General features: G+C 44.2%; 2 protein-coding genes across 6 annotated transcripts in view; one reads left to right on the top strand and one right to left on the bottom strand.

The window, feature by feature from the left end:
* The window catches only part of HOOK3 (hook microtubule tethering protein 3), a 106,982-nt gene extending 94,321 nt beyond the window's left edge, over window positions 1-12,661 (top strand). For 3 of the 4 annotated variants that reach the window (XM_064140640.1, XM_064140638.1, XM_064140637.1), the window contains 2 exons: window positions 110-246; window positions 9,789-12,661. In XM_064140640.1, the coding sequence (XP_063996710.1) occupies window positions 110-246; window positions 9,789-9,804 (153 nt within the window). In that variant the 3' untranslated portion in view covers window positions 9,805-12,661. Of the gene's footprint in view, window positions 1-109; window positions 682-9,788 lie in introns of those variants that run through there. The other variant, XM_064140639.1, reaches the window with a different exon arrangement.
* Window positions 12,662-17,228: 4,567 nt separating this feature from the next.
* The window catches only part of LOC135193208 (E3 ubiquitin-protein ligase KCMF1), a 71,101-nt gene continuing 61,887 nt past the window's right edge, over window positions 17,229-26,442 (bottom strand). For both annotated transcript variants that reach the window (XM_064176754.1, XM_064176753.1), the window contains exons 7-8: window positions 23,388-23,670; window positions 17,229-19,834 (exon numbers count right to left, since the gene is read on the bottom strand). In XM_064176754.1, the coding sequence (XP_064032824.1) occupies window positions 19,573-19,834; window positions 23,388-23,670 (545 nt within the window). In that variant the 3' untranslated portion in view covers window positions 17,229-19,572. The remainder of the gene's footprint in view (window positions 19,835-23,387; window positions 23,671-26,442) is intronic.

Here is a 26,442-nt window from a genome sequence, read left to right as displayed (position 1 = left end):
AAAGTCAGAAGAGCTTAATCAGTGTTGGTGGAGACAGTATTAAGACAATGTAAAAAGTGAAGTTCTTCAGTGTTAATGTATCCACTGAAAAGTTTCTCTTTGTCCATAGGGGATGACTCTGCATAAAAAAGCAGCAGAAGACAGACTGGCTAGTACAGGCTCAGGACAGTCCTTCCTGGCTAGGCAAAGGCAAGCCACGAGCACAAGAAGATCTTACCCTGGTCATGTCCAGCCAGCAACAGCAAGGTAGAGAAGCCTTGCCCTTAGAAAGAAAACTACCCTGTGATCCAGGCCACTTCTATTGCAAATGACAAGATTGGTGGAAAATCGACCAGCATCCTTACTCTTCCTTCTTTAACTGCTCTTACTTTATGGTTCAGGAAAGGAATTTGTTATGCTTTTACATTCTATAATGCCCTTTAGTTGATGCAATTTGAAGCCCATCTCTCTCTCATTCTCTCTCTGATTTTTTTTTCTTTTATGTGCCAAAGTTTGGAAAACGTCTAAAGGAGTCCTGTGTAAACACAATCTTAGTTGTATGAAGTCTTTTCTCTTATGAAAAGCCTCTTATGGGCAGTGTAATCAAGTCAGTTTCTTGTCACAGGTGATCTGTTTGTGCCTATAAGGGTCGTTAGGCTTTGTGAGACTGTCTGTGTTCAAAGGGAATTGGGCTTTTTATTTCATGTTCCCGTTGCTTCCAAAAAGTGCTGAAAACCCATTACAGAAATGCACGATTAGTAGTATTGTGAAATACATCTGCTACTAAAAAAAACATACTAATGGCAAAAAATAACATTGGGAGGGTTTGTCTCCCACATGCAAAGCTGGCTTTTATTCTCGGTGTTGAATAGAGAAGCAGGATTGGCTTTGGCTTGGGGGTTTGTTAGGTTGTTTTGGGTTTGTTTTGTTTCGTTTCTTTTTTGTTTGTTCTGTGGGTTATTTTGGGGGTTTTGTTTTGTTTAGGATTTTTTGTTTGTTGTTGGTTTTGTTGTATTTTGGTTTTATTTTTTTCTTTATGTACTGGTGTTACCTCTTGCTGGCAGAGTGGAATGTTTTCCACGTGGTTTGTTCCACTCTTCTTGGTCAAATATATGCTTGGCATATATTATAAAGAGACTGATAAATCTTTGGAATGCCCTAATGTGCTACTACATCATCCATTTAAAAAAAAAGTTACATTTACTTTAAAATTTTATAGCTATAGAGGAGCAGTACATAATGGATCAAGACCCCAGTCAATAGTGTTGGTGTTAATGTGTTCCAGCTGTCATTTCCTACTAAAAGACTTGCTTTTAATGTACTGATTCAGGGTTTAATTGTATCACTTGCCTTACTAATGGTACCAGTGCCTTCAGGTGAGTTTATTGCAGACTCTTTTTGGAAGCCAACTGTGATTTGTTGTACTGCTTTCTCAGTACCTAGCTGGTTAATTGTACATCACCCATTGTGGCACCTTCACGTCGATCAGTGGGGTTGATGTTGGTCCCTACTTCTAATTTAGGTTCTGTTTCTTCAAAATCCTGCTTTCCCCTGGCTAATTCTATGCTCTTCCTATTGCTTCTCTCAAATAACTGATGGACACAAAGGACCTGAGCATTGGTTGGAAGTTTTGTATGTTTGGGTATATGCATCTAATGGTGATTCAGTTTTCAACATTTTTCATTTTAGAGACTGTTTGGACCCTAATGCCCACACAGTCTGGTTTATAAATTTGCTATCTTATCTTACTTTAATGGCCTCTCAAAAGAAGACATTTTTGTACAAATCTTCTTAGAGAAAAGGCATAGTAGCATTTATTAATTATCTTTTGCTTTCTGCTCCTGGACAGTCTTTCCTTTCTCCTTTAGATAAGACAGTTAAGTGTTTTCTCTACTTAATTCACAACTCAGAGTGGAGTAAGCAAAGGGTAGTTTAAATAAGCATACATACAGTGTAAAGCATAAGGAACAGGTGAATAACACTTCTAGGTGCTGTTCTGTCCTCAAGTACATCATCTGTTTTAAACTGGGTTTAAAAACACATGTCTGAATTTTTGTATTATTTCTCTGGTGTTTTTTTTTTTCCTCTCACTAATATGCAAACAGATACTCAGCAGTCTCTTAACTGCCTATAGGTTTGGGGTTTTTTATTCCTCACAAAATCACATTTTCTAAAAATTATGTTTATTCATTGTGAGGCACACCTGGACCATGCTTGCAAATTTAGCTGAGACAATGAAAGCATCTTCTTGTGTGCAGAAAGGTAATGTAAAAGAGGTTTAGGACAATTTCTGTAGCTCCCTTGTGGTCATTTGAAGAACTCTTTACCACATGTCCTGTGTGAACAGGAGCAAATAAGAACACTTCTCTGAAGGAATTTGATGTTCTTGTTCGAGGTTATGGCATTTTACATCACTTAGCTATTCTTAGGTTCTTTGTCTAAGACTCGTTTTCTCTTTCAGTCTGGCTTGCTCTGTCACCAAACTGCCAAAGCCTGTTTCTGAAAGCAAGGAATGCTGAGACTCTAAAGCAAAGCTTTACTTCTTAATTTTGTCTAGTAATCTAATTTCATGTTGCTATTCACTAAGTGCAAGCCTGCAATAATGTGAACACAGTCTGCACACTTTCTAGTCCTTGCTTTTATTACTTTGACATTGATTTTACCATTTTGCATGCAAACTTTTGATGGCAGATGATTAGGAGAGGGACAAAGAATGAATGGAAGGAAGCCCTTGATTTTAGCTTCTATTTTCCTATTACTCATGTCTTTCTTTCCCTTCTTGGTGATTGCTGGCTTTTATCTTCCACCTTGTTGTTCTGATTAGCCTTCATTTTTTCCCTCAAGGTAAAGCAGTTGAGTGCTTTCTGTAGTTCACCTCAAAAATATATAGCAACATTACAGAATAAGAAAGAGCAAAACAAGAATAACACTGAATTGCTGCTTTGCTATTGCACATAGTGACTGTTAGGCAGAGTTCACAAATTAGCAGAAGTTCCAGTGTTTCCTAGAATTTGTTTTGAAATATAAAAAATACAAAATATTCTCTATTGCTGTCCAGTTCCAGTAAGTTACTTGTTCAGTCATCTCATGATAATGACCAGGAATTTAATTCTTTGTTCTTCAGCATTTTGCTTCTACTATTTCCTGTATGTTTCAGTTCTTACTCTTTGGATATGGATGAATGTAGGTGGTAAACATCATTAAGTCTTCTCTTTCACAAAGCTGATTCTTTATTGAAAGGATTTGGCTTTGCTATTTTCTTTGCTTGTTATTAGCTTTGGAAGTAGTTTGGTATTATGAAAAGAAAGGCAGCTCAGAGTATGACTTAATAAGAGCATAGATGACCTGCCAGCGAGTGTTGCCTGTTTGTCTTCAGCAATAAAAAAACCCTGTAAATCAGAATCCTCTCAGTACATGATGGACTTCTGAGAAGCTTTTAGGAACACTTTTTCTGGGGCAACAAAGACTACTTACATCAAAACTGATATGCTAATTTAAAAACCCCACAGACTCAGGTTAAAGAGACGAGGTTCTCCTGGGCAGCGATGAAACAGCTGAGGAGCTCACAAGAGTTTCATTCCTGGGCCCTGTGCTGAGCATCTGCCCAGAATAATATTTCTGAGAGATTCTAACTGATGCCTGTAAAAGATAACAGCTAAACAAATTAGTATTGTCATTATTCAGAGACAAAGCTTAGTTTATGGTCATAAAGGATGTGTGCATTGCAGCTCCTATGCTCCCATAGAGAGTTATGACATTAGCATATCTGATGAGACATTACAGAAAAGATTATTCAAGTTCTTTGTTTTCTTGATAGCAGTATGTAACCACTTGGATCTTAAGGTGTGCTTTCCAAGTGCTGTGAAAACTGAAGGAAGCTACTTTAGTGGTTGTGTGTGTTCAACCTACAGGGCAGCAAAGGAAGATGAGCTGTGAGAGCATGCAACTTCCGTACTGCAAAGTGAATTAAATATATGATGGCTGCAAAATGCTTTCAGCTATCTCTTGGAGATAAGCAAATGGTAATCTTGGCCTGTTTTAATGGTACTTGCAAGAGCACTAATGCTGCTGCAAGTTTTCTGTGGCTTTCTATGCATACAAGGAGCAGTGAGAGTTATATACTCACACTCTATGAAATAACTAACAGTGAATATTCCTGTTGCTGCTTTGTGATGATCTTACACTGCAAGCTGTATGTGCAAGCTGTCAAGAAAACTTAAGAGGATATGACAGTTTTAAAGTCCTCTCAGTGTTTTAACATCTGCATATAGCTTTTGTTTTTCTTCAGTATATGGGAGTATCCATTTAGCAGCTTCTGGGGTGATTTTTAAAAGCAGGATTACCTGTCTGGATGTGTTGACATTTTCTCTAGATTTGGCAACTGGAAAATACTTGAGTTGCACCACTTCTTTTCCTTCTAGTTAGTGATTTGGAGGAAGACTGTCCAGCATGTGTCTCACTTTGCTTTTTGTTACAAGTCAGAACTGTACCTGAATTTTACAGAGATTTTCTTTTTTATTTAGCTCTTGCCCAGCATTCTGACTTTTTGCAAGGACTGATGAGGGAGGAATTTTTTTTTTGCACTTGAAGTCAGCTCTGCATTACTGACTTCTTAGGGCTTTTTTTCCATATGTGTTTTAGGTAGAATGTGGACTGTGTTTTGCCACAGTATTGTACTGATAAACTCTAGCGTGTCCAAACAAATACATTGTGCAAATAAACAAGTAAAAGAGGTACTCTGTCAGGAAATACTTTCAAGTGCTGTTTTTTTCCTGTAAGCCTCATACTTAAGAGGTGTGTCACCTAGACAGTAGTTCAATAGCTGGGCTATGACCGAAATGTGATCTCAGGACAGCAGGGACTGACAAGGGAGCCTCTTCAGAAGACCTTCCTTAGAACAGCTCTATTAGCTGGCACAGGCGTCATGGCACATTTAGCATTCTCTTAAGATGAAGAGGTGAATAGATAAAGCAACCTAAACGTGATGATCAGGTAAGCATGAAATTAAATGAGTGAAGTTTTGAATATTACAAGCTGGACACAGCCCAGGTGCATGTGCCCTCCCAGACCCGAGCAGTCCAGCTCCGTTCTGTGTTGACAAGAGCACTGTGTTTTGACTTGGTCTTTTGCATCAGGAGAAGGAAGTGAGATCCTGCTTTATCTCATAAGTTAGCGTAGGAGCAAGTGATAAATCTCACTTGCACTCGGAACACCTCCACAAGCCAAATCATATTACTGGCCAGTGGCAGGTGTCAGATGCTAGGCAGGATTGTAGCCATACTTCCAGTTTGTCACTTCCAAGGAATTGGGGAAATATCCTGTTGTAACTGACGTCATCTAATGTGATCTTCCCTCTGAAAGCCCAGAAAAGGAGCAGAAGGTTATTTCATCAGATGGAAGGTGGAGGGTACAGGATGCAAGCAACTATTGAGTTAAAAAAATCTGAAGAGCAGTATGTCTTTCACCAGATGTCTTTTTGGTGTTAATTTGAAAACAGTGAAACAACCTGAGCTCCTGGAGATTGGTGGTTTTTTCCTGGGAGGGGAGATGTGTGGTATTGATTTTGAGTTGCACTTGACTAAGTATTAGAGGCTTTGTGCAAGTGAGCAAGACAAAAGCTGTCATTGTCAGCTACAGCAGCCTCATTCTTCCATCTGGTATAGTGAACCCCTGGAGATTTGGGCTGCTGCTAGCTTTGTTCTGCTGTATTTGCAAATGTTGAGGACTTAACTAGCTTTGTCCTGTGTTTTTTCCTTGACTTCACTGGTGTGGAATCATTGAACTATTGATTCACCAAGTGGATTTTTTGGGGTTTGTTTTGTTGGTTTGTTTGGGTTTTTTTTTTAATTGGGGTAGGAGGGTGTTCATTGAATTAGGTAATGAATTATGTTGATGATTGAGGAACTCTGGAGAACTTGACAAATCACAGTCTCATGGGACCTTGACCTGCTGCTTCTCAGGCAGATTGTTCTGTAGTCAGTAGATCAGCAGGAGCTCATGGTTACTGCTGTAATTGAAGTCCTCATCTATGGCCCAGATTCCAGCCTTTTCTTCTAGGCTTTGCCAAGGTAGTACAAGACTTTCATGAATTAGATCTCTTCAGTAGTTTGCACTGCTGGCAAATCTTGAATTTCCTCTCCTGCTGTTCATTTGCTCTGCTGTGTGAATGAAGCAATGTGGAGAGCTGCCTTTCCTTCAGGCTGCTTTGCTCTGCATGTCATTTATAGAGTGAGAGTGAGTTCCATTTGTCAAGATAAAAATTTCTTACTGCTGTCTTGTTGATTCAGGTATCAGAGACTGATCCATACAGCATGAAAAGCATTGCTAATAGAGGGGAAATCCATGGCAGTTGGGAAGCCTTTCTTGTCTGATGGTGACTTTATTCATTGCTTCACAATAGTGAAGGCCTTTGCTTACCAAAGGTGAAGTTAGAGTATCAGTTTTCAGAAACAGCAACATGGTTCTTGTAGTAGTTGCAGAAGTGGTCATGTATTGGCAGTTTGAAGAGCTGTTGGCTGCTGTATCATGACACAGATCTACAGCACTGCAAAAGCAAGTTGTTTTTTTCCACAGGCATAGGATAGTTTATTCTGCACTTGGAACTTGAATCTCTAATAGTTATCCTTGTGTTGAAGAGAAAATCAACCTAAAAGGCCAATTCTTAACATGTTACCATGCTTCTGCTGTTAGCATGGTTGTGCCGATAAGCAGAATATGAAGAGAAGGTCCCAAATGGTATCATATTTATGGAGTTACAAAATTATATCTAGCAAGATCATCAGGCTTTTGAGTTAGATTTTAATATAACACTTGTTATGTAATTTAAGATTGTGCAAATCAGAGCTTATAGACTGCAGTCACCAAATACATTTGGAGGAGAGAATATCTACTCCATGAAGATGCCAGTGGTTTTGAGAGGGATTTTTAAGGCCTTTATATAGTATTATCAGTAAAATCTTGGAGTAGCTAGGGGCATGACATTAGAAAATCTACAGATGATGTGATGATAGTCTGCTTTCTGTTCTCTGATTGCATGAGTCACAGAAATGCAAAGTGATGTTGATACGGCTCTGAGAAGCTCTGTGCTGGAAGGCTCCTTTAAAAAAATCTAAAGGAAATTCCATGGAGATGCAGAAAGAACAACAAAATGTAGCAGTTAGAGGCCTGTAAGTTATTAAGTTGGGAACTCTGCAGGAAGAGAAGTCTGGAGGCACTTAGTTCAAGGCAGAAGCTTAGCAGAACTTCCAACTTGAGACCACATTGTTCTGATAGCTTTGGTGATCACATCACGAAGTACTGCTTACAGACAGCGGATGGCTGGCTGCATGAAACACATCTGGTGCATCTGAGGAGCAAACCTGCTGGACAGGGACTCAGCAAGAACATGTGCCTGAGGTTGGATGGTTTTGGTTTGGCTTTATTTTAATCAGATTTGACATGTGTGAGCACCGTTCTGAATTTCAAGTTCTTGTGTTGGTAGGTACCTCCAGAGCTGTCTGGGCTAATAGAAGAGGCTGATGCCTTTTCCCTGGCTTTGTTGTCCTGGTTTGTCCCCCTCAGTTCTGTATGTTGGGGGGGGGAAACGAAACAAACAACCCAGAAGAGGACAGTAAGGAGTTAAGGATGACTTTAAGGGACATAGCCGCTTGTAATGAAGTGGAGCCTGTAAGATTAGGCACTGAATATTGAAGGGAGATGCCTCACTAGAAACAGTCCCCCAGGCTGGCAGTGAGCCCTCACTTAGAGATGGAGTATTTTGGGCTGGAGAGGGAAGGAAGAGAAAGTCACTCCTTTATAGATGTGTCGTCTGCTGCCTAAACTGTCTCTTTGTGAAGATGCTGCAGAAGAAATCTGGAGTTCTGCTGAGTGAATTTACCTTCTACATCTTTCATCTCCTGTTGTTTTGTTGCTGCCTCAACAGATAGCCTTAAAAATATGCTGATTAATTTTGAGGAGTTTTCAAAGATAAATAAATGGGCTCTTTTTTTTTTTTTTTTTTTAAGGTTTAAAATTTCTGTTCAGTGATTTTTTGTTGTTATTTTTTGGGGGGGGGGGGAGGGTTGGTTTGGTTTGGTTTTTTTTACATTAAGGTTAGAATTTTTAGTCAGAAAATAGCACCTTCAGATGAATTTGTTGCATCCTGGAAAGGGAATACACCGTCCTGAGTTTACAATACCTCTCAGTAGTGCTGTTGACGTAGAGGGGCCTACAATGTCATTTGTGTTTATGTGCAACAGGATGCTTGAAGTGCTACTAAATAATGTGTACTAAGTAACAGGCAGGTGATACTAGAGAAGGAAGCTGTGCTCATTTATGCACAATAGAATAGATACAAGATTATGTAGCTTCAATGTCTTATAGACTAACTAGAGTAACCTTTCTATTAGCAATCCTGAACGCTGTAACCTTATGGGTCCAGGCAGTGCCATGCAGGCTTGGCAGACAATGGTTGCTCAAAATACACTCTTGGGGTCTGCTTTAAATGTGCTGAATCTATGTGATTGGGTTTAGGTTTTTTATTTTGCAATCTGTATTCCATTCACTTTATGTCTCTGTGCTTCTGATTGGATTTCAACCGTAGTTCCTGGGATGGAGAGTGACAGGATGAAAAAAAAAGGGGGATATATGCAAGCTGCAGGACTGGAGCATTAAAGCAGATTCTTTGCAATAAGTCCTCAAGCTTTTTCCATATCTACTTAATTTGGATTTTCCTGTCAAAGGAACTGTTCTTGGAATCAGTTTTCCTTATCTACTTAGCTTGGATTTTACTGCCAAAGGAACTGTTCTTAGAATCGTTTTTGACCAGTGCAATACTTAAGAAAAGGAAGTGGAGAGAGAATCAGTTTGCATCCTGTGGTGTCATTCTGGTGAAGCTGTTTTGCTCTTTGTGACATCACAGTGAGTGCAAAGTGAAGAGGAGAAGCAGCAGTTTCTGCCATGCCATGGCATGTGGGGATATTTGTGTTACTTCACCGTAGCTGTCTTAGTAAAGCTCTCAGTCTGTCCAAGTGTACTGGCCAAGAAAAAGGCTGCCTCAGCGAAGATGGAGGAATATAGCAACCTCTCTGGTTCTCCTCTTCACTTAGATACACTTCCACAGCATTGTGATGTGCTTTTGGGGCTGCTCAGAGATCCCTACTCAGCTCACTGGTAATTAATCAAGAACAACATGTATAATTTTCTTGCAATTCAAACCTCTCTTTGCATGCAACGAGTAAGACTTGTAGTGTGGCAGTGATGCTGTTGTTAGCCTCATGGACAGAAAGCTTTGATGAAACATAAAATGCTGAAAGCCTTTGGTGGTGCTCAGAGCTCAACCTCAGACATGGTCATCGTGACCCTGATTGTCTTTTCATTGTATAACCACAGGCACCTTTCACCTTGCTTTGGCTTTTTAGCTGTTGTACTCAGACAGCAGCCTTAGATGTTTTCATTGCTGTGTGAGCTTAGTTGCATATCTGCTAGTTGAGAAGGGTGCCCTGAAGGTCTCCACTCAGAAGGGCTTAAATCTGTCTGAATTATGTGTAATTTTAAATACTGCCTAAGTCTGGCTTTGTTGCTCTTACCAGCATGTAACCTACCTGTTCATTTGAAGAGTTCCTCGGGCAAAAAAAAAAGTGTTTTCTCCATGAGTTTGCACAGCTCCAAGCAGAGAGAGCCTTTACTTAACTGCTCTGAAAAAAAAAAGTACCTATTTTGTTCTTTTTCTCTGGTTGGGTTTTGGTTTTGGTTTTGTTTCTTTTCTTTTTTTTTTTAACAGCAATATGTTATGTGCTTTTTAACTTTCTTCTTTATTCTTTTATTTGCAGTGATGTGGTTGCATGACCTGCAGCATTATTGTAACAGGGACTGTTCAGTGCATGACTTGCTTTTCTGTCCAGACTGCATAACCAAAACTTAACCAGTTCTACACTTAAGACTCATGGCCATCTGATTTCAAAGGGGATCTACTTGCAGAGAAGCCTACCATCCTGGGGGAGTGGCTTTCCCATTTCCCACTTCCATTTACTCTTTCTCTTCACAAAAAAGAGCCTCCTATGAGGCTGGAGGAGAGAAAAATCCAGCTCTCAGAACTCGACAGGAGGCGTTGTGCAAGCTGACAGGGCAGTGTCAGCTCTCTCCATTTTACTTCTGCCTATCCACTCCTCTTAATTCCGATTAACAGTATTAACACACAGACTTCCTGCAACGTTTTCATACACCGAACTGTAAAAACCTAGCGTTGGTGAGTTCCTAACAAAACACACACCTTGGGCTTGCTGTTAAACACCTTCTGCTGCACCTGCACCCCTAAAGGATCCACCTGGAGTCTTTAAATACTTTAAAGCAAAGGAGGTGTTTTACCAGGAGGAGTGACTAACGAATTGCTGCCTGGCCACCCCAGGCAAGCTGCCAGGCCGTTTTGTCCACAGACGCTGCCTGCTTCTTTGCTCTGTATATACACACAGTAGATCGTGGCTGTCGTTATTTTTTTTGTCTCTACATCTTAGCTGTGTTGTCAGTTTCCTTCAGAAACTTTTCTTTTTTGCTTTTCAATCTGTGTACAACTGTTAAAACAATCTGAGGAAAGAACTTGAGTGGAGATCAGTATGGAAGCCGTCTACACTTTCAGTATTACACAGACTGTCCTTGCCAGTTACTAATTTGGGTCATTTATCTTTTATACCTGTACTGTTTTATTATCTTTACTTTTTTTTCCCCCCTTCCTTATCACAGTCTTAGCTATTTAACTTCCAATTGCACTAGCTTGGCTGTTTCTTTGTATTGCAAAGTTTAGCTATATAAGATCTGCCACACGTAGACAGTGTAACTTCAAAATGCTGTGTACTGCCTATATTAATTTAAGTGTTACTTATTTAATATTCTTAAATATCTGCATATTTATACTGCTGTATCTTTGTTTTGTATTGGACATCCAGTACTGGCAAGACTCAGAAGATGAGGGAATGCTGTAGTGTTGTAAGTTAAGAGGTTTATTGTGTCAGAGTCGGCATGTAAACAAGAGGGAAGGAGGAGGCTTTTCAGCCGTAGGGCTTGCTGGAACATCTGAAGAGTGGTTTGGTTACAGTCCAGTGCTAGACAAACCCCATTCTTGCTCACTTGCATCTTAATCCTGCAGAAATATAAACACTTGTGCACCCTGCTTACTCCAAGAATGGTTTTTTGCTTTTCTGGGACAGTATCATAACCACTGGCCCTGTTTTCCATATGACCACCCCAATGCTGGAGAAATGTGTCTGCTGGTCTCCACAGTCGCTTCTCGCCACAAGCCATGGTGCGTGCCTTGTCCGGACAAGTGGGGCTCTGTGCAGAGCTTCCACCTTGTGCACAGAAACTCCAAATGTGTTCAGTCCTCAGGGATCTGGATTTGTTGGTGGCATTGTGCCTAGTGACTTGGAGAAAAGACAGGCCACATCCCCACCTCTGTGTCCACATGGCAGCCTGTGCCACTCAGCAAAGGGAAGGGCAGGCAGCAGCGGGCTCCAAGCAGACCGTACAGGAGAGGGAAGGAAAAGCATTGCAAACCTGGTGAGATGTTCTGGCATGTTCCCTTCTGGGTGCCATGCCAGATGCGGGGAGCCTGTGGCTGTCAGGTGCTCTGGCTGATAGCAGTCTGGAAAGACACCTGGAGGGGGATATAGCTTTCGTGGTCCACCAGGACCTGAGACAGTGAAGTCTGATGTGACCTGCGGGGAGGATCTGGGGTGTGGTGATGCCGAGTCAGGTATTCCTGCAGCAGCACTTCCATCGGACTGAGTCCAGGCGAGAGCTAACATTTTTGTGTCTTTCCAGACCCTAGCCATCGATCCCTTCCCTTGTCATGTGTCCAGGCGAGGGTCAGTAGAGAAACCTGTTTCTGTTGTGTGCTAAAAGCACGAATCATTTCGTATTTGCAAGTGCCACTCCAGTGGGGATTGAACCCTGCCCCAAGTCAGGCTGGGTGTGGGATCCCTGAACTGGGGGCTCCGTGCAAGGCAGGAGGGGATGACTGTTTCTGTGCACCTGCCTGCACAAGTGTCCCAAGGTGAGGCTGAGCAGTGCCTCGTTCCTCCCAGTGGTCTGTGCAGATTAGAGACTGAGCATCAGTTGCTCTTGAGCTGGAAGGTGTTTGTATGTGAGTGTATTTAGCTAGACAGAAACTGGGTTCACTAATGCAAGAGAGATGTCTGGTGGGTGCCAGTAACTTTCAGCGAGTGAGCTGGCTCCTTCCATTAGATTAGCCTAGCACCTCTGCCATGAAGTGATTGTGAGTCCAGAAGTGATCTCCAGCATGTCTCTGGTGTACTAACTTCATTTGTGCTGCATAGAGAAACTTTTACTTTAGTAGCAGCTTGTTTGACAGTCCTGAATTGTGTCAACAAAATTATCCAAGTAACTGTTTGTGAATTTGCCAGTGATATATTTTCTGTAAAAGAATGGACTCTTAGAGTGTCAAAATGTTAATTTCCCATTTCAGTTCACCTACAATTTGTGTGACTGCCAAGAGTGGTAGCAGTATTAATATACATATCTGTATATAGACATACACACACCAGAAAACCAAAAAATACTCAGTGATGAACATTTGAATTGAAATGTTTAATATTTCCTCCCCCCCAAATCAAACACACTAAAGCTCCAAGGTGACAGAAGAGTGTACAGTTGTTAAACAAGTTGTAAATAAATGCTTATATAAAAGGTAGATGTCTGCCTTCCCTTTATTTGGTACTGGGTTATATATTAAGGCCACTTCTCTGCATGTTGAAGTTAACTGGTTTGAGCCTGTTCTGCTCAATGCTGTGATGGCTGCAGGCAGCTGGGGATTAACAGGACCCTCAGTAGAGTGGAGATAGGATGGGTAAGGGCAGAGGGTGTGTAAGGGCAAGGGTGGGCAATGGGTGAGGGACTGGGCAAGGGCAGGGGATGGGGAAGGGCAGGGGTCTTGCCTTTAAATGCACTTAGAACTGCTGACTGTGGAAGAGATGAGGGAAAACTGACTTCATACACAGCAGCAGCTGCACAGAATCATAGACTCAACCAGGTTGGAAGAGACCTCCAAGATCATCCAGTCCAACCTATCCCAAGCCCTGTCCAATCAACTAGACCATGGCACTAAGTGCCACATCCAGGCTTTGCTTGAACACCTCCAGGGACAGCAGCTCCACCACCTCCCTGGGCAGCCCATTCCAATGCCAATCACTCTCTCTGGCAAGAACTTCCTCCTAACATCCAGCCTAGACCTCCCCCCCAGCACAACTTGAGACTGTGTCCCCTTGTTCTATTGCTGGTTGCCTGGGACAAGAGGCCACCCCCCACCTGGCTACAATGTCCCTTCAGGTAGTTGTAAACAGGGCCTGCTTTGGTGTTCTGAGGCACACATCTTGGAAATGCCTCCTTCCTGAGGCTCTGCAGAGCAGAGTGGAGGGCAGGTAGGCACCTGCAGGGGTACATCAGAAACAACAAACCTGACTTTTGCTAGAAAGCATTTTCTCCCTGCCTGCCACAGCAGGAATTGCCTCTCAAAGGGCCAAGTGGTCCAAAGTTTAGCTGCCAGAGGTAGCTAAGGGTGTGGGCAAAAAATTTGTCCTCACTTTCTGCATTGATAACTGCTTTGCTATCCAGACTGGGAGGAGGAGGTAGATGCTCCTAGTGCTGATAGAGAAGGCAACAGTGGATGTTAAGCTCATGCGTGCCATGCCTGGTGCTGGAGCTGAGAAGGATGCATGAGTCATTGAATCATAGAATCATAGAATTAACCAAGCCATGAGCTGCCAGCTTGGCCAGGAACTTGCTGTGGCAGACAGTGTCAAAGGCTTTGCTGAAGTCCAGGCAGACTACATCCACAGCCTGCCCCACATTCACCAGGCAGGGAACCTGATCATAAAAGCAGATCAGGTTGGTGAGACCTGAAGACCCTATTGCTCTCTTCCAAGGCTGCTTTGCAGAAGGAGCAGGAGAGCAAAGTAGGAGCGAAGAAACCTTAATACCCTGCTGGCAGCTCAGCCTGGGCTTGGTGGTGCCAGGGGCTGTACTACTGCTGTGGCAGGAATGGGAAGAGTGCTGGGGGCTGGGGTGAGGGAGGGCAGGCGAGCCCCATGAGTGGTGGCCAGTACTCCCCTGAGGCACAGGTGCTGTAAGGGGAAGGCAGGGAGGTGCTAAACCTTCAGCAGCAGCAATTTGTTTTGGTCATGCCAAAACAAATCTGTCCTATGCCAGTTGCTGATCTTCACCTTGGTCATGACTTTGGCATCTCCTGTTTATGATCATCACTTCTGCTGTAGTGCCCCCACTGCAAACCTCTCTCTTTTGCTGTACCACCCCAACCCTGCAGTGCTCCTGCCTCTCCCATCCTCCTGTCCTTCACATCAACTCCTACAAGGCCATGGTTACTTCCCTACACCACTTACTCCCTTCCATTCACCCCATGGTGTGGGGTGAACTGTGGCCAACTTGCTGCTGTCTCAACAAGGAGTGGAGTCAGAACTGCAGCTTCTCTTCCACCAGCACATCTACACCCTTGCCAGCTGCAGGAGCCTTGACTTTACCATTGTATGCTGTGTTTATCCTGGTGTCATACCAGATGGGCTTGCAGGAGCTAACTGCCACTGCTGTCTTAAAAGGATAAGTAGAAGCACAAGCTAGGAACTGCAGTTTCCCCTCAAAGCTCCCCTTAGAATCAACCAGGTTGGAAGAGACCTCCAAGGTCATCCAGTCCAACCTAGCACCCAGCCCTAGCCAGTCAACTAGACCATGGCACTAAGTGCCTCATCCAGGCTTTTCTTCAGCACCTCCAGGGATGGTGACTCCACCACCTCCCTGGGCAGCCCATTCCAATGCCAATCACTCTGTCAAGAACTAACATCCAGCCTATGCTTGCCCCGGCAGAAGTTGAGACTGAGTCCCCTTGTTCTGTTGCTGGTTTCCTGGCAGAAGAGACCAACCCCCACTTTGGTGTTTTGCTTTTTGATCAACAAGAACCTCAAGCAGTGTCCCATTCCCACAAGCATCTACAAGTGCATTTTGGTGCACATGAGCCTGTCTCAAGATCCTCTACAAGACAGAGACTGTATCCACTGCACTCTGCAAGGAGGCTGGCAGCAACCTAGCTGAAAGGACTGCAGAGCCACAGGGTAGGCAGTGTCACCTGGCACAGGACGCAGCACAGCAGAGAGGTTTCCATCCCTTGTGGACTTAATTCTTTTCTCCTTAGGAGCTGAAAGAATAAAATGGCCTCAAAACAGCAAGGTGTCCAATTTATTTGGCAAAGCAGAGAGATCCATGAAGCAAAAAAGGCAGTTATGTCAAAGAGGGAAGATGATGATGTGATGTACTTGGGGGAGGTGTCACATATCCAAGGTATCCATTGCATCCGTGTTTCAGGTCTTCTGAGAGCCCTGGAGGGCAGCAAAGCATCTCTGGGACTTTCCAGCTGGTAACACAGAATTGTCTTTACTCCTTCCCAAGAGGCAAGTGTCTCTCAGAACTGCAGACTGCGTAGGCATCACCATAGGTTGGCTTCTGGGCCATCTACACTGTTCATAAGCTACCTGGCAGCACCACTCCACAAAAAAATCTTGCAAACCATTCATTGGACAAGGGCAGAGAAATGGAGGGCGGGGGGGGGGGAACAACACAGAAACACCAAAAAACCCAAACCACAGCAGCACCACCTAAAAACACAACCAGCCCCTGTGCCCTCAACATCCCAGGGACCTGGTAAAGTCAGTCACAACTTGGCAGTGGATGGAAGCTAAGTGATAATTTGTGTTTTATCACCCCCACCTCACAGAAGTGACAGTGCCCCAAAGTGGGGAAGAACTAAGCACTCACACTGTATAGGCAGTAGACAGTGCAGCTCCAAGTCAGTTTACCAGGGACAGGCTGGTGGGACTTGCCTCCCAACACCTTCAAAATAAGCTTCCCTTCCACTAACGCCCCTCTGCCTGCCCCCCTCCTCCCGCTGAGAGGCTTTCTGGCACTGCTCACTAGCTGCAGGCTGCTGTCAGACCAAAAGCTGGCAGGTGTTGCTGCCGGCAGCACAGCGAGATTCTGCGTGCCAGCTCACCACAGCAGTGCTACACCTGGCACGCACCTTGCCAGCACCCACAGACGCAACCCAGCAATGCACCTCCACTGCAAAGAGCCTGCACTCAGCGCCGCAGCTCCTGGCTGGGCTCCCCCGAGCTGCATTAAGAATGTAGCAGCACACACCAGTGTCTGACAGAGGTCTCCTGGCACGCCAAGCACTTTGCAAGTGCCAGATTCTAAGGGCTCCCTTTTCTGAACTCGTGGCGTTTGTGGTGGTGGTTCCAGGGTTTCGTTGGGGGGTTTCTTCTGCCTTCTCACAGGAGGAATGCAGTAACCCTCCAAAGGGTTCTCTGGTAAGGTTCATGAAGGCTACTTCCATTGTAGGCCAAAGTCTCCTCCTGACAAAGCTGACTGCAAAGAAAAACACACCTTGCAAGAGCAACCAGCGGGCTACTAAACACCCTCCTAGGAGACATTTGCTGTTATTTCTAAACCTGGGGAGGGGGGGAAGAAACAAACAAACAAACAATCTAAACCCCACATACTACTGAAAATTTGTTCAGAGTTAATGTGATGCTCCAGAACCTCTAAATCCAAGCCATGCTAGATTGATTCTCTGAGCAGAATGGGTAATGCTGGTTTGCATCCTCTTCCAAACAAGCAGAGTGGGGAGATCCTACCATGCCAGTGTCCTCTGCAGACCATTGCTCCCTGTGCTAGGACAAGGAGCAATGGATGTAATCTGCAGCACAGGAGGTTCCAGCTCAACACAAAAGGGAACCTCTTCAATGTAAGGGTCACAGAGCACTGGCACAGGCTGCCCAGAGAGGTTGTGGAGTTTCTTTCTCTGGAGACTTTCAAGGCCTGTCCCCGTCTGGCTGCGTTCCTGTGTGACCTGAGCTAGTGTATGGGTCCTGCTCTGGCAGGGGAGTTGGACTCAACAATCTCTGAAGGTCCCTTCCAACCCCTAACATCTTGTGACCAGCTCTACACCAGTTCTGAAGCGCAACTCACTGAGAAGAGGCTGTTTTCAATCCACCTTGCTCCACAGAAACTTGCATCCACCTACCTGTAAGAGGGTGTAGGATTACACCAGCTGCCATAGCACCCGGTTTTAAAATGGGTTTACTACACGGACTGGTGCTGTCTACAGCTGGAATTAACAACAACTGCAGAAGCTCCTTGGGAGGCATGAAGCTGCCTGGATAGTACATGAAAAACCAAAAGAAGATCAACAGAGCAACAGTCTTGAAAATGCTTTATTGAACCGTGTGTCTTATTGTAATGTGCAGAAGATGTGTTTGTAAAGACTACAGCTTGAAAAAATTCTCTGAAAATCCCCAACAATCAATTTAAAAAAAAAGAAAAAAAAAAGGAAAAAAGGAAAAAAAGAGAAGTCCCTACTGGGAGTAACTCTCAGGGTAAAGCAGAGGCCTCATGTCAAGTTTCCCTTGAAACATTTCCTGTTGCAGAGAGTGGAGGAAAACGAAGCTACTACTGCTCTGTGCATGGAAAGAACTGGGATCTGATGTTTAGTCCTTGAAGAAAAAAACAACCAGCAAAGGGAAGTGGAACTTCAGTCTGTTGGGCTGCTTCTTTTGCTGCTGTTACTTGGGACTGGCATACAGGTCAGCTCTGCTGAGGACACCTCCTGCTGCTCACACCTCCTGCTGCTCAAGCCTGGAAATTTACTCTAACACACTAGCGGTTGCTGCAAGGATGGAAGGAGAAAGAGAGAAGGGGGTGGGGTGAAAAACATCTGGACAGACACTGTTATGATATCACCCTAGTTTTAAATTTCATCAGAAGCTGTGTGCACTTTTGTTTTTATAACCTAGCTTTTACATAAGAAGGAAAAAAAAGGGGAATAAAAAAAAAAGAGAGAGAAAGAAAATCAAACCCAAACATACTCCTCCTGTCCTTGTCTTGGGGCTGTTACAGACTTCTATGCACAGGCACACCACACTCTTCCTTCCTGAGGTGGCCTGATTCGACCAAAAGGCTTTGTTTTCACTTTAATTTTCCCCTGTACCAGCAAAAATAGCCGTAAGGAACAATAAATTAAAAAGGTGCTAATGTTAGCATCGAACACTCAACTGACAAGCCTGGGACTGCACATCCTCAGGCTCCTCCTGGTAATAACAAAAGGCATTCTGCAGACTATGAAGTCAACACAACTCAAAGCCACGACTTGAGGTGGTGAAAGGCCTTTTTTGAACCTAAAGACAAGAATGATCCAAGATAACTTGGTGATTATACGAATGGTCTGTAGCTGAGTTAAAACAGGTTCAGTTAACCTGGTGAGTATATGAATGGTCTGAAGCTGAGTTAAAACAGGTTCAGTTAACTTGGTGATTAAATGAATGGTCTGAAGCTGAGTAAAACCAGGTTCAGTTAACTTGGTGATTATAAGAATGGTCTGAAGCTGAGTTAAAACAAGTTCAGTTAACTTGGTGATTATACAAATGGTCTGTAGCTGAGTTAAAACAGGTTCAAACGACTAAAAATTAACAACCACCAAAAGTAAAAAAGGAAAAATAACTAAGCAAGTGAACAGCCTTGGACTTTAGGGCGCACAAAAGCCCCTTCTGGTAGCTTCCAGCAGTGGCCTTACTCCTGCAGATGCATAAAAACGAAGCTGAGCTCCACGCTGAGGCCAGGGCTGAGCGGGGCCACGTTATGGTCAGGTACAGCAAAACGCCACAGTGCCCTTGCTGACCACATCCCCTGCAAGGACAGCACAAAAGACGTCATCCTGCCACCATTATTACTGAAGAAGCTACTTTCTGGCCACAGGGATTGCTCCTCCTCAGCACTACACCTTTCTCTGGTGTAACCTCTGAGTACAATGGGAAAGTTTGGGGGGGGGGGGGGGGTGGTTTTGGTGGGTTTTCTTTTTTTTTTGGTGATTTTTACTAACTCTTTGCACTTGGATTTCATTTTTTTAAAGGACAAGGTCACTAAAAAAAAATTCATGCACGCTGCAAAAAACGTCATGCAGTAGTTTAAGGTAAACCATCCAAGCAGTTTTTATTCATTAATATTCATAAATACACACAGCAGCTTCATTAGAGATTTCTTTTTTCTCTTTTTTTTGTGTTTTTTTTTTTTTCCTTTCTTTTTCTTTTTTTTTGCGATTTTTTTTTTTTTTTTTTTTTCTTGTATTTTTTTTTTTTCCTCTTCAGTTTGAATGTGGAGTATTAGGAGAGCCTTTTGCATGTCAAGGTACAGGACACAGAGCTTTTTTGTTTTGTTTGGTTGCTTTGTTTTCTTTTCTTGTGTTGGTTTTTTTTTTGTCTTTTTGTTTTGTTTGGTTTTTTTTTTGCTCTGCACTGCAACCTACATTTACCTGCTAAAAGTAAAAATTAGTTAAGTGGAAATGATTATCATATATATCTCTTTTTTTTTTTTTGTTGGTTTTCTTTTTTTTTTTTTTTTTCTCCTCTCTTTCTTTTTGAATGTACACAATGTAACAAGAGTGACAGACCTGAAATTACAATCACCAAAACAAACCCAAGATAGTTGTTGTCCACTTTTCATTGGCAAATACAGCACAGAGGACATTGTCTGCAAGGTGGGATGTCATCAAAGAGGAGGTGGAGGAGGCTCATTTCCTTTATTACTCTCTTTTAAATTTAGGTTTTCTAAAGCAACATCTAGAGGCATAATATCTACACAGCCCATAGCACCAAAATCTGCAATCTCCCCCCGCTCATCCTCATCGGAGGAGGAACTTTCTTCCCGCATCAAGGTGGACAGTAGAAGCTCCTGAACAAAGAGGCTGCAGTCTGCCCGTTCGCTCTCCATCGACTGACGCTCCGCTTCCGACATCTTCGGCTCGTTCAACCTGCACAGCAGCAAAGCAAGAGAGAACACAGGCAGTTGGTGGAAGTCCATTTCACTGCTGTCACGGCTGATGGGTGCCAAAGGGCCCTCAAAATCATAGAATCAACCAGGTTGGAAAAGACCTCCAAGATCATCCACCAGCCCAACCTATCGCCCAGCCCAGCCCAATCACATAGACCATGGCACTAAGTGCCTCATCAGGTCTCCTTTTAAACACCTCCACAGATGGTGCCTCCACCACCTCCCTGGGCAGCCCATTCCAATGCCAATCACTCTCTCTGTGAAGAGCTTCCTCCTAACATCCAGCCCACATCCCCCCCCAGCACAACTTGAGGCTGTGTCCTCTTGTTCTGCCCCTGGTCACCTGGCAGAAGAGACCAACCCCACCTGGCTACAACCTCTCTTCACATAGTTGTAGATGGCAATGAAGTCTGCCCTGAGCCTCCTCTTCTCCAAGCTAAACACCCCCAGCTGCCTCAGCCTCTCCTTCAAGGCTGTGCTCACCAGCTTCATTGCCTGCAGGATAGTCCTGCTCACCCTGTGACAGGTACAGCTCTGGCACCCTCTGACACCTTGGCCCAGCAGCCCTCTATTGCTGCTCCACATTGTGGGCACCCAGGACAGGCTGCTGAACCAGCCAAAGGGCGGCTCCACATTGTGGGCACCCAGGGGACAGGCTGCTGAGCCAACCAAAGGGCTGCTCCACAGCATGGGTACCCAGGACAGGCTGCTGAGCCAACCAAAGGGCTGCTCCACAGCATGGGCACCCAGGATGGCCTGCTGAGCCAGCCAAAGGGCTGCTCTACAGCATGGGCACCCAGGACAGGCTGCTGAGCCAGCCAAAGGGCGGCTCCACATTGTGGGCACCCAGGGGACAGGCTGCTGAGCCAACCAAAGGGCTGCTCTACAGCACTGGCACCCAGGGGACAGGCTGCTAAACCAGCCAAAGGGCTGCTCCACAGCATGGGCACCCAGGACAGGCTGCTGAACCAGCCAAAGGGCTGCTCCACAGCATGGGCACCCAGGACTGGCTGCTGAGCCAACCAAAGGGCTGCTCCACAGCATGGGCACACAGGACGGCCTGCTGAGCCAGCCAGAGGGCTGCTCCACAGCATGGGCACCCAGGACAGGCTGCTGAACCAGCCAAAGGGCTGCTCTACAGCATTGGCACGCAAGGGACAGGCTGCTGAACCAGCCAAAGGGCTGCTCCACAGCATTGGCACCCATGGGACAGGCTGCTGAGCCAGCCAAAGGGCTGCTCCACACTGCCAGGGGAGCAGTTGTGAGTGAATGAGTTAGGTGCTGGCCTTGCACTTCACATCACTCATCTTAGAGACAGTTTCTTTACTGTTGTAATTCCTTCTGTTCCTTCATTCTCTGTATTGTTTTGCTACATTCTCCATATCTCAACCTGTAGGATTTTGTACTTTTCTCCCAAATTCTCTTTCCCATTCTGCTAGGGGGAGGGAGGCAGTGTGAGTGGCTTGGCTGCAGATGGGCTTAAAACCACAACAGACACAGAACACCTTCCTAGAGATTCCTGAAGCATGATGGAGCCACTAGTGCTGGTTTGAGGCTAATTGGAATATTTTAATGAGAGAAATTAGATCATCAGCTGTGAAAAGAAAATTGGCTTCCTGACTGGCAAGGAAATTGCTTGCTCAGACTGTTAAAGTCACAGCCTGTGACACTTGCAGCTACTTTAAGTTTCTGAACTAATGAGTTTCTGATTGGAAGATGTCACTCACTGCATTGCACTTGATAAAAATAATACTGGCTCCAACACAGGTCTGCTGGCACAGCAGCTGTTAAAATGCCCAAACTCTTGCACAATACCAACAGAAAAACAAGACTATGTATAGGAAAAGGGTGGCAGGGGAGGGGGTGTAAAGATGTTTTTATTTCGGGTCCACAGTCAACTTTTAGGAAGAACCTGAATGACACAGGGGGTGAACTCCTCTGTAAAACAATCCTGGGACCCAAGTACAATTCCTAAGGTAAAGGATGCCATTAACAGAATGCTTACTTGCTTTGCTATCCTGTCACAAAAACAAGTACTCTATAAAATAATTAACACATATAAATAAATTCCCATCCAACCTTCAGCTTTTACAAGACTGATTTCATGGAATACTACCTTGCAATTCCCTCACTATTACAGCTCAAATTTATATGCACTTCTGCTGGAAGTGGTAGGGAAAAAAACCCAACAGGCATAATTAGTCGAGAAACATTTCCTTTGTTCCTCTTGAAGTCAAGATGCAGCAACTAACGTTTGCCCATTGTGTAGGAGCAAAAGGCATTAGGTTTGAAGAGATGTTACAAACACCAACACAAGCACAATGTGCTGGCTACAAACTTGATAAAGGATCTGGCAGAAGTCCCCTGACTGGAGTCCTGAGTAAGCTTTATCAGCCAAAATTCAAAACCAGCCTCCCATTTCAAAGTTTTTAAACCCACATACTCCAGGCTAAACCTTTAGACACGTTCCTAGATGCATCCCAGCACATTTGCCCCTCCTTTCTGCAAACACTATTCCACCACTAGATTATTTCTGCCACCAGGTCCTGGAGTTGGCTTTCCAAAACCATAAGGCAGCTACAAAATGTTGCTCCTGGATACCAAATAACTGGTTTTACTTTCAAGCTAGAAGTGTGAAGGAAGCAAGTTTTGGATATTACAAGTTTTTGTGACCACTGCTGATGTCTACCATGAATGTGTTCTATCATTGTGGGGTTGGACTAGCTGCTAGAGCAGCTTTGCTATGAGGACAGGCTATGAGAGTTGGGGCTTTTCAGCCTGGAGAAAAGAAGGCTTCAAGGAGACTTTGGAGTGGCCTTCCAGTATCTGAAGGGGGCCTACAGGAGAGCGGGGAAGGACTATTTAGAAGGTCTTGTAAAGACAGGATGAGGAGTAATGGGTTGAGACTGGCAGAGCAGAGATTTCAACTGGATGTTAGGAAGCTCTTTTCAGTGAGAGTGGTGAGACACTGGCACAGGTTGCCCAGGGAGACTGTGGATCCACAACCTCCCTGGAGGTGCTCAAGGCCAGACTGGATGAGGCATTGAGCAACCTGTTCTAGTGGGAGATGGCCCTGCCTATGGCAAGAGGTTGGAAGTAGATGATCTTTGAGGTCTCTTCCAGCCTATGGCAAGAGGTTGGAAGTAGATGACCTTTGAGGTTTCTTTCAGCCTATGGCAAGAGGTTGGAAGTAGATGACCTTTGAGGTTTCTTTCAGCCTATGGCAAGAGGTTGGAAGTAGACGACCTTTGAGGTTTCTTTCAGCCTATGGCAAGAGGTTGGAAGTAGATGATCTTTGAGGTCTCTTCCAACCCAAACCATTCTACGATTTTATGATCTTTTGAGGTCCTTTCCAGCCTCTGACTTTCTGTGATTAATTAGCCTGTTAACTCTGAGATGTATTTAATCAGACACTTGCTTACTAGGGCATCTGCCCAACCCAAAACCCTTTGGCTCCACTGAACTTCATGTCTCTTATTCAAGACTAAGGCAAACCAGAAACAGTGAAAGGTAAAAAGCACAGAACAAGTTACCTTGTAAGAAGAAACTGGGAATTCTGGACAGTCTGCTGACTGTTTTCTGGGTTGGATGTGTTGGTTGTTGTTGTAGATTGTGTCATAGTGGTGTTGACATTGATGGTGTTAGTGCGCCTAGTTGCATTGCGAGCAGTCTCCAGTTGTTGCCGTGCTGCCTGTGCATGTTGTCGCTCCAACTGCAGTTGCATCTGCAGCTGCTGTAACTGAGAAGCAGAAGGGCCAGAGGAGTTCAACTGTCCTCCTGCAGAACGCCTCACGCCTGATAGCTGAGATAAAAGCTCTGCCAAAGAAAAGGAAAGGTCTGTGATGAAAAACTTTAAGCCTGCACAACACAACACAACGAACACACCCTGAGCTCCAGCACACCTGCTCCTTGTTTTCACTGCATGGAAGAGCAATGCTGACCAGCCCATGAACCTCTTGGAAGAAAGCTCTAGCATTCACTGTCTCACAGGACAAGGATAACTGGGTCATTCACCCAGAGGTATTCCAAATAAGCCACAGTTTAATTCCTCCAAAATAACAGAAGAGCCAATGCATAAGACCTTGTAATGACAGGACCGAGGCAATGGGTTTTAACTGGGAGAGGGGAGATTCAAACTAGATGTTAGGAAACATGAGTTCTTTACAGTGAGGATGGTAAGACACTGGCACAAGTTGCCCAGGGAGGCTGTGGCTGCTCTGTTCCTGGAGGTGTTGAAGGCCAGGTTGGATGAGGCCTTGAGTGACCTGTTCTAGTGGGAGGTGTCCCTTGCCTATGGCGGGAGATTGGAAATGGATGATCTTTGAGGTCCCTCCCAACCTAAACCATTCTATGATAAGGAATGCCTGGCAAAAAATCATGTCCCTTGAAACATCAAGTCAAAACAGCAATGGACTAAAGAACGACTTCAATCTGGCTTTGGTTGGTGACTTTTGCCTCTCAGGGTAACACAGGTTTCCCTTTCCCAGTATCTCAGAGGGAAAGCTGTGCTGCAGCAAAGAGGAATATCATACTGTTGCTTCAACCATTTTTACTAAGTGAGCATTGCCTCTCATTAAAAAAAAAATGCATTTTTACTGTGGGAATTTCTATTTCTGCAGAAGGACAGAGAAGGCTTAGAAAGAAATAAAAAAGGGTCTGTAAGTCTTCCAACTCAGAGGGCTGGAATACTTAGAGTATGCTTCATCCATATTTTTTCACAATAAAAACCACTGCTCAGTGCAGAATTTCTGCTGCACTCTGTGCAGAATCACAGAATTAACCAGGTTGGAACCTCTAACAACTTCTAATTCACTAACCCATGGCACTAAGTGCCTCATCAAGTCTCCTTTCAAACATCTCCAGGCATGGGGACTCCATCACCTCCCCAGGCAGTCCATTCCAATGCCAGACACTCTTGCTGTGAGGAACTTCTTCCTAACCTCCAGCCTAAACCTGCCCTAGCGCAGCTTAAGGCTGTGTCCCCTTGTTCTGTCCCTAGGTGGTGGCAGAAGAGACCAACCCCACCTGGCTACAACCTCCTTTCAGGTAGTTGTAGAGAGCAATGAGGTCTTCTCTGAGCCTCCTCTTCTCCGAGCTGCACACCCCCAGCTCCCTCAGCCTCTCCTCACAGGGCTGCGCTCCAGCCCCATCACCAGCCTGGATGCCCTTCTCTGCACAAGCTCAAGCACCTCAACATCTTTCTTAAATTGAAGAGCCCAGAACTGGACACAGAAGGTAATTCTTACATCAGCTTATTCTTGTAGTTGATGCAGAGCTAAAAAAAAAAAAGAGGCCAGCATCACTCCTACAGAATTACTCTACAGGTCATGACAATTCCCACTAACAACATTAAACCCTTCTAACCAGGGCTTCCTCTGAGCAAGCAAAGTAAAACGCTGTGTGAGGAACTCAGGATGGTCAAATAATTGTTACCAGCACTGACAGCAATACCAAGATTTTCATTCCACCGTAACTACTGGAAAATGCCACAGAAGGGAATAATATGTAACAGATGCTATAATAATTTATTTTAAACAGAAAATTTCTAGTGGTCTTTCCTATTTATTTCTCCAGTAGAATGGAAGATAGGGAGCTTGCAGATGGGATTTAGATGTATTCGTTCCCACTGTAAATTAAAGGTTAAGAAGCAGTACTTGGAAGCAGATGTGAGCTTGGGACAGTCTTGTTATTGAAAAAGACATCCAGCTCAGGGCAAGAGTGATCTCTAAATGCAAAAAACACAGCTTCCATCAGGGAGGAAAAGATTCAAATGAACATAAACTTTACCCTACATTAAATGCTGCTAGGTGAGGTCCTATGAAACTGAAAAACCTCAGCAGCCACTCCACATTCAGCTGAGCTGAGCTAGCTGCCCTTCTAAGAGAAAGGCAAGGTCTTGCACTAGAGGCTTCACAAACATCCTCCCTCCTTGAACAAACTCCAGTTCTTTTCAGATCTTCCTGTAACCTCACACTCTGTTTTCTTCTCTCAATGAAATACTTCCTCCTGGCTAATTTTGATGAGTTAAATCAGGTCACAGAAGGTCAGTGAGCACTGGAGCCAGGAGAAGGCAGGAAAGGGGACTGTAATTAAGGAAGGCAAAGGAGCCAGAGCTCCCCTTCCAGGAGCAATGACTGGTTAATCAGGCTGATTGACTACCTCCCTCTGAAGAAGTCACAACATGGCAGTAGGAAGCTCCAGTGTGTGCTTTCCTGGCATCTGAAGCAAGGATGGATTATGGTACAAATTCATGTTTCCTTCACATGCTGGCATAGTCAAAGGCCCCTGCATAAACCCACTTCTGATTTCTCCTTAGGTAAAGGCTATTTGCATTCAGATTGGCCTGCATGGTTCATTTTTAATTTCCTGTTAAAGAAATAAATGCTATTTTCACAAAGCTAAACACAAGGGGGAAAAAAAGTTATTCCTGGGAATCCTAAAGACATGCCTTTGTTATTTTCTGGTGTCAAAAATGGCACACCTTTCCCCAGTTCACTTTGTTTTTCCCCCCACTAAACTGGACCAAACCACACAGCAAATACTTGCAATAGCACACATATGTAAGGATTTAGAAGTACACCTTAAATC

Source organism: Pogoniulus pusillus, chromosome Z, assembly GCF_015220805.1.
Source record: "Pogoniulus pusillus isolate bPogPus1 chromosome Z, bPogPus1.pri, whole genome shotgun sequence".
In the NCBI taxonomy this organism is placed as follows: Eukaryota; Metazoa; Chordata; class Aves; order Piciformes; family Lybiidae; genus Pogoniulus; species Pogoniulus pusillus.
Note: the sequence above shows the minus strand (reverse complement) of the source record. Positions and strands in the feature narration are given on the sequence as shown.